The 6,123-nt window shown below is 39.2% G+C and overlaps 1 protein-coding gene across 1 annotated transcript; it reads right to left on the bottom strand.

Annotated features, from left to right (window-relative positions):
• Positions 1 to 304: 304 nt before the first annotated feature.
• LOC140071084 (actin, alpha skeletal muscle 3) lies at positions 305 to 4,672 on the bottom strand. Its single transcript, XM_072118358.1, has 7 exons — positions 4,525 to 4,672; positions 2,857 to 3,004; positions 1,726 to 2,050; positions 1,472 to 1,633; positions 1,014 to 1,205; positions 745 to 926; positions 305 to 550 (listed from the first exon to the last, which is right to left on the bottom strand). The coding sequence occupies exons 2-7, from the start codon at positions 2,983 to 2,985 to the stop codon at positions 407 to 409; spliced, it is 1,134 nt and encodes a 377-aa protein (XP_071974459.1). The 5' UTR covers positions 2,986 to 3,004; positions 4,525 to 4,672; the 3' UTR covers positions 305 to 406.
• Between the last annotated feature and the right edge of the window lie 1,451 nt (positions 4,673 to 6,123).

The raw sequence follows: 6,123 nt of genomic DNA, 5'->3' as shown, positions 1-6,123 counted from the left end.
GTGGGTCACTTCTCCTAGTTAGAATAGATGCTAATTAGATGCTTGTCCTAGCTGTGTGCACATGTGTGTCGTCTGTCATTTGCATGGGTATGGTCATCGTTACACAGTCAATGTAGTGTGTATGTATAGGATAAGAGAAGTTCCACCTTGCAACCTCTTTGTTCCCTGAGGTTATTAACTTGTAGGCAATTTTTGGGATATCTACCACTACTGCATTGATTTTGCAGTAAAACCATTCAAAAAGACAAGCCCATTATTTTTTCACAGCTCCCCCACGGCCCAAAATGAGACTTTGACTCGGACGTTTTATTCAAAAGTTCTTTATTTGTAGGAATAAGAGATGATCTGTATAATGGTTAGTGAACCACATGAGGTACTGGGAAATATTAGGAGATGGGTTGTTAACTTAGAAGCACTTCCTGTGCACAATGGAGGGACCAGCCTCATCGTATTCCTGCTTGCTGATCCACATAGCTTGGAAGGTGGACAGAGAAGCCAAGATGGAACCTCCGATCCAGACAGAGTATTTACGCTCAGGTGGGGCAATGATCTAGTAGAGAGAAAAATCGGCAAATGTTACTTGTTGAGAAGCAAACATGTATTCTGCAAGAGCATTGTTATACTAAATCACTTGAAGAACAGAAAGTGGTCCAATTAATAAGGTGGGGGTCTTAATGTAGTTAGACCATTACTCCTGTTGCGTGCTGAGTGTTATATACAATATATCCATTATCGATTCCTTACCTTGATCTTCATGGTGCTGGGTGCCAGGGCTGTGATTTCCTTCTGCATACGGTCAGCAATACCAGGGTACATGGTGGTACCACCAGAGAGTACATTGTTGGCATACAGGTCCTTGCGGATATCAATATCGCACTTCATGATGGAGTTGTAGGTGGTCTCATGGATACCTGCAGATTCCATGCCTAGGGGTGGATTGCAAAAAGTAGAGTAAGATCAAAGGATATCACCACCAAATAATTGCTAATAAGTGAACATAATTGTGTTCTTACCAATGAAGGATGGCTGGAAGAGGGTCTCTGGGCAACGGAATCTTTCATTTCCGATGGTGATGACCTGTCCGTCGGGAAGTTCATAGCTCTTCTCCAGAGAGGAGGAGGATGCAGCGGTTGCCATCTCATTCTCAAAGTCCAAAGCTACGTAGGCCAGTTTTTCCTTGATGTCACGCACAATTTCACGCTCAGCTATAAGACAAAAGATTGTGTGTGATTACAGTGAAAAATATGAGATAGCTGCCCCAATATGTAGAACTATGTGATTTACTCTTCGTATTCTAACCCCCTCAAGAAGAATCCGTAAGCACTAAGTATGAAATTAAAGAGACCCAAAATAAAGACCTCTATTTAATAAAGTTCATCTACCAAAGTGATACCACCCATTGTATAATACCTTCTGTATTGAGTTTGTATTATATGTTTTTGGTTTTGCTTGAAGTTTAAGAAGTTCTTACCAGTTGTGACAAAAGAGTAGCCTCTCTCAGTCAAGATCTTCATGAGGTAGTCAGTCAGGTCACGACCGGCCAAGTCCAGACGCTGGATGGCATGGGGCAGGGCATAACCTTCATAGATTGGTACATTGTGGGTGACACCATCTCCAGAGTCAAGCACAATACCTGTAGAGATATTAGAAAAATGGTTAATTTTTTTGTAGAAGCCAAGGAATTAAATGAGATCGTAGATTCTAAGTTCATATTATGGATCTCACCTGTGGTACGACCGGAGGCGTACAGAGACAACACAGCCTGGATGGCAACATACATGGCTGGGACGTTGAAGGTCTCAAACATGATCTGTGTCATCTTTTCACGGTTGGCTTTGGGGTTCAGGGGAGCTTCAGTAAGAAGGGTGGGGTGTTCTTCTGGGGCTACACGGAGCTCATTGTAGAAGGTGTGATGCCAGATCTTTTCCATGTCATCCCAGTTGGTGATGATACCGTGTTCAATTGGGTACTTCAGGGTCAGGATACCTCTCTTGCTCTGAGCTTCATCCCCAACGTAGGAATCTTTTTGACCCATACCAACCATGACACCCTGGAGAGAGAAAATTATACATACAGATATGTAAACTACATCATGGGACTATGTAATAACAGAGAATATATGTTGCGACAAGGTATCTTTCATGAAAATCTTTTGTGGTCAACATCATATTGTTGACATCTAAATTGTCTCAAATTTTAGGATGATTCAAAGATTGACTGGGCTGTTTTTGAGAACCTAAGACTGGAGATTGAAAAGAGTCCATAATATGGATCACAGTTCTGTTTTATGTTGTTCACAGTGTGGATGAGGCCATAGAGAACTTTTATTTAGGCAAAAAGTTTCCAAAAAAACTCCAGTCTTAATCTTTTATATTCCATAGAAAAATCTTAGTTGTGGAAAAAAGGAATAATACTTAAAGGACATCTACCACAAGGATGAAAGACTGTATGCAAATGAGCCTGAGGGGCTCCAGTCTCCATTAACACCTAAGGAGCCTGAAGCTCTCAGGCTCCTTTGCATACAGTCCTTCATCTTGGGGGTAGATGTCCTTGAACAAAACTTTTGAATTTATGTTGCCATTAGAAGAAACCTCATTGAAAATCAATTGTGTTCTTCCAGGTAATGGGTTTCCAAGGTAAGGTGGCCAGTATACCTAATGTATAGTGGGATTGTATATTGTCGTCTACATTAAGAGGTCAGCTTTCTGAAAGATTTCACTGAATTATATAAGACTATGTCTAAAAAAAAAAAAAAAGTAGTAGTAGGTATATATTTTATGCAAATGAGACTTCATTGATATTATATAAAGAATATATAAAATGTGACCAAAAAAAACAAAAGTTTTAAGAAATTACCTGGTGACGAGGACGTCCAACAATGGAGGGGAACACAGCACGGGGAGCATCATCACCGGCGAAGCCAGCTTTCACCAGCCCTGAACCGTTGTCGCACACCAAGGCGGTGGTCTCGTCGTCGTCACACATGATGGAGTCTGGAGAGAGGCTGTAAAGGGATGACAGTAAGAGAATACACTTAAGTATCAGCAGAGACTATGACCGTATCCAATAATGATATTTCACCCTCGCCCCGGCTGCTGCACCTGTCCTCCCTGCTGTCCCATCTGCTTCCTTCGCCCAGTTGTTCCTTTCTGTCTTAGCTCAGCTGTCTTTCTCAAGATGTCAAGTAAGAACTTTGGCAGGAGTGGGATATAATTAACTCCTTAGAAAGTCCTTGGCAAGCATTATTTGCTTCTTACAGGACTTTAAGGTGGGGAATATTCTAGGCACGATGGTTTTACACACTTATATGTAATGTGTTGCTGATATTAGACATATTAAACATTACTTGCTAGAGTAGACATTGCTAGTGTTTGTTTTGGGGAAAAGTTTGTTTTTGGGCTTCTAGGTTAACTATAGATATATAGTAAATGAAATTCTAGAAAATGAAATTATTATTGTTGTTTAGGTTTGCCTATTCTTTTTGATTCTTTTTGTAATTTTTATACATATACTATTTAAGGATAAAAGTATACTTTTTATCTCTTTACTTGGAATATCCCTTTAATTTTAAGCAATCATGCATAAAAGATTCTCTCCTCGTGGTCTTATACTAGCCTGGCTCTAGGGGTAAGTTCATGCTTTACAGAATTTGATTCTTCTTAAAGTCTATATGCTACATTGTACACATATAAAAATATATGATTTTTAGTTTTAAGCAGAAATTTTAAATTCTCTAAAATTGTTAAAAGCTACAATTGTGTATTCTTGTATTCCTTTGAAATTGCTTGTCAAATAATGTGTTCAATAAAGTTATTGACCCTTAAAATTGTTAAAAGTAATGTAAAAAAAAATTAAAAATATCCTAAATTGCTGTATTGTTTAAGGTTTGAAAAATCGTAATAAATTAGGGATAGTAAAGAAATCAAGGATATTTTTATAAGGAGTTGAGATTAATTTTGTGTATTCATTATGCCAAGGTTACTAAAAGGTCATTTCAGTATTTATAAGTTATCACCTTCATTTGTAACACCCCTTTAATGCTAAGCTAGCCTGCATAGTAGATTCTCTGCAGACATTCTGTATTAGACTGAACTAAGGAGGCAGGTCATGTTTTAGCTCTACTTAAAGGGGATTTATATATTTACCATAATTGAAGGAACAATATAGAAAATTATTTCTTATTTATAAGGGATGCTTGTAATAGAAATTCCATTTAAGTAGATATTATAATCATTAAAAAAAAAAGCTTGCAAAAATAAATGCAAAAAAATTAAATAGTTGAATGGTTTAAGGCTTGGAAAAGGAAAAAAATAAGGATAAAAAAAGCTTGTTAAAAAATTGTTAAATTGCTTAAGACTAGAAAAGTAAAAATAAGAAGAAAATAAATGTAGCTAGTGTTAGGGATAGTAAATGGGAATCATTTATATAGTGATTGGGATAATAGGGTAAGAGGGTAGTCTCTAGTGGGAGACTAAAGGCACACTCTGCTGTATGTAGGGTTGTATGGAGCCGTACAGGACTTACCTTGCTGCAGCAGTGAGGGCGGAGGTGTAGCTGTGAGCTGACCAGTGCTCTACACTGCCATGTATTTATATTGGTAGCCCCTGTACTGGTGACCAGGGAAATCCCACACTCACTTAGCTCCATATTTGGAGAGAAGCCAGGACTGGCCATCCTTGTGAGGGTCCGAGCTGGGGGTCTGAGTACTGACCATATATAGAGGGGGTCTCCCTCCCCCTAAGCCTGTATAGAGCTCACACTTACACATGGCTATTCCTGGATATAGAACCCGAGAAGCTTTACTTAGAAAGTGCTGTGTGTATAGATATCCCAAGACAGATATATTATCAGATTGGGAGAAAAGATTAACAGATATAATACTTAGAAAGATTGTAGAATCAGGATTGACAAATACCAATAATGTAATTACAAGGAGCCGCCCACATAATGATGGTGTCTGTATATTATAGGCTCTAGTTAAAGGTTTTGATAGATGGTTTTGGCATGAATCATATTACTACATTGTATATATTATACTCTATTCACAATATCATATTCACTTCATGCCCCATATTACATGGCAAACTGCAGAGCTGCATAAGTGCAACAAAAAGCTCAACAAAAGTGCAAATATAATTCTTGAATACATTTAACTAAAAATGACTACATTCTAAATATTAGTTTTTAGTAAAAATTTGCAGATCATTGATGCTTGAAGTGCAATATATATCCATCTTATAGGCCTATTAAAAACTTGACCCTATAGGTGTATGAAGTGGTATAAATATATAGTTTATACAGCATTTTGTACTAGATAAGCAAGCTGACCCCAGCAATCCAGAGAACAGAAGTCCCGTTCTTCATTCTTCAAAGTATCGGAAATCGCAGAGCGTAGAGCTCATTCACATTCAAGGCTACAAGCACGCAAACATTGTTTTTGGCAGTGTGCTAGCTGTTGTACAAGCCCATATATTTCAGTGGGCTCATACACGGCTTGTGTGAGACGACTGCCTAATCCACTGAATGTAGAGCGGGTCCTATTCCTGTCTGTGTCTTTTTTTCTATATAACTGTAATTTTTATTAAAAGTTTTGTTTCATCCATTATAAAAAGAAAAAAAAAAAACATTGGGGCAGATTTACTTACCCGTTGTGATTCCGGGGTGTGTTGTCCGAGGAGGATTCGGGTCCAGCACAATTCACTAAGATTGTGCATCTAAGTTCCTGCATGTGTCGCTTCCGTGCAGAGGTCCGCCAGAGTTCACCTTCTTCTTCCTGGTGCATGTGAGTGCTGATCTTGCGACACATTTCCTTTTTTAAATTCAACGGTTTGTCTGAATCAGTCTGGTTGTCCGACCGCCACGCCCCCGATTTCTGCCGCATGCAAGCCGGCGCGGATGCGCCACAATCCGATCGCGTGCGCGAAAAACCCGGGGCAATTCAGAGCAAAAGAGAAATATTCGGGAAACCCGACGAAAGTGCGGCGTTCGGACCTTTAGTAAATGTGCCCCAATGTGATACAATAGCCACAAAGGGGCACATTTACTTACCCGGTCCTGCGCGATCCCCACTGTGCGCTGTCTGACGAGAACGAACTTTGCCGTGATTTACAAAGATCGTGCGCC

The sequence above is a fragment of the Engystomops pustulosus genome, chromosome 7 (genome assembly GCF_040894005.1).
Source record: "Engystomops pustulosus chromosome 7, aEngPut4.maternal, whole genome shotgun sequence".
Taxonomy (NCBI): domain Eukaryota; kingdom Metazoa; phylum Chordata; class Amphibia; order Anura; family Leptodactylidae; genus Engystomops; species Engystomops pustulosus.
Note: the sequence above shows the minus strand (reverse complement) of the source record. Positions and strands in the feature narration are given on the sequence as shown.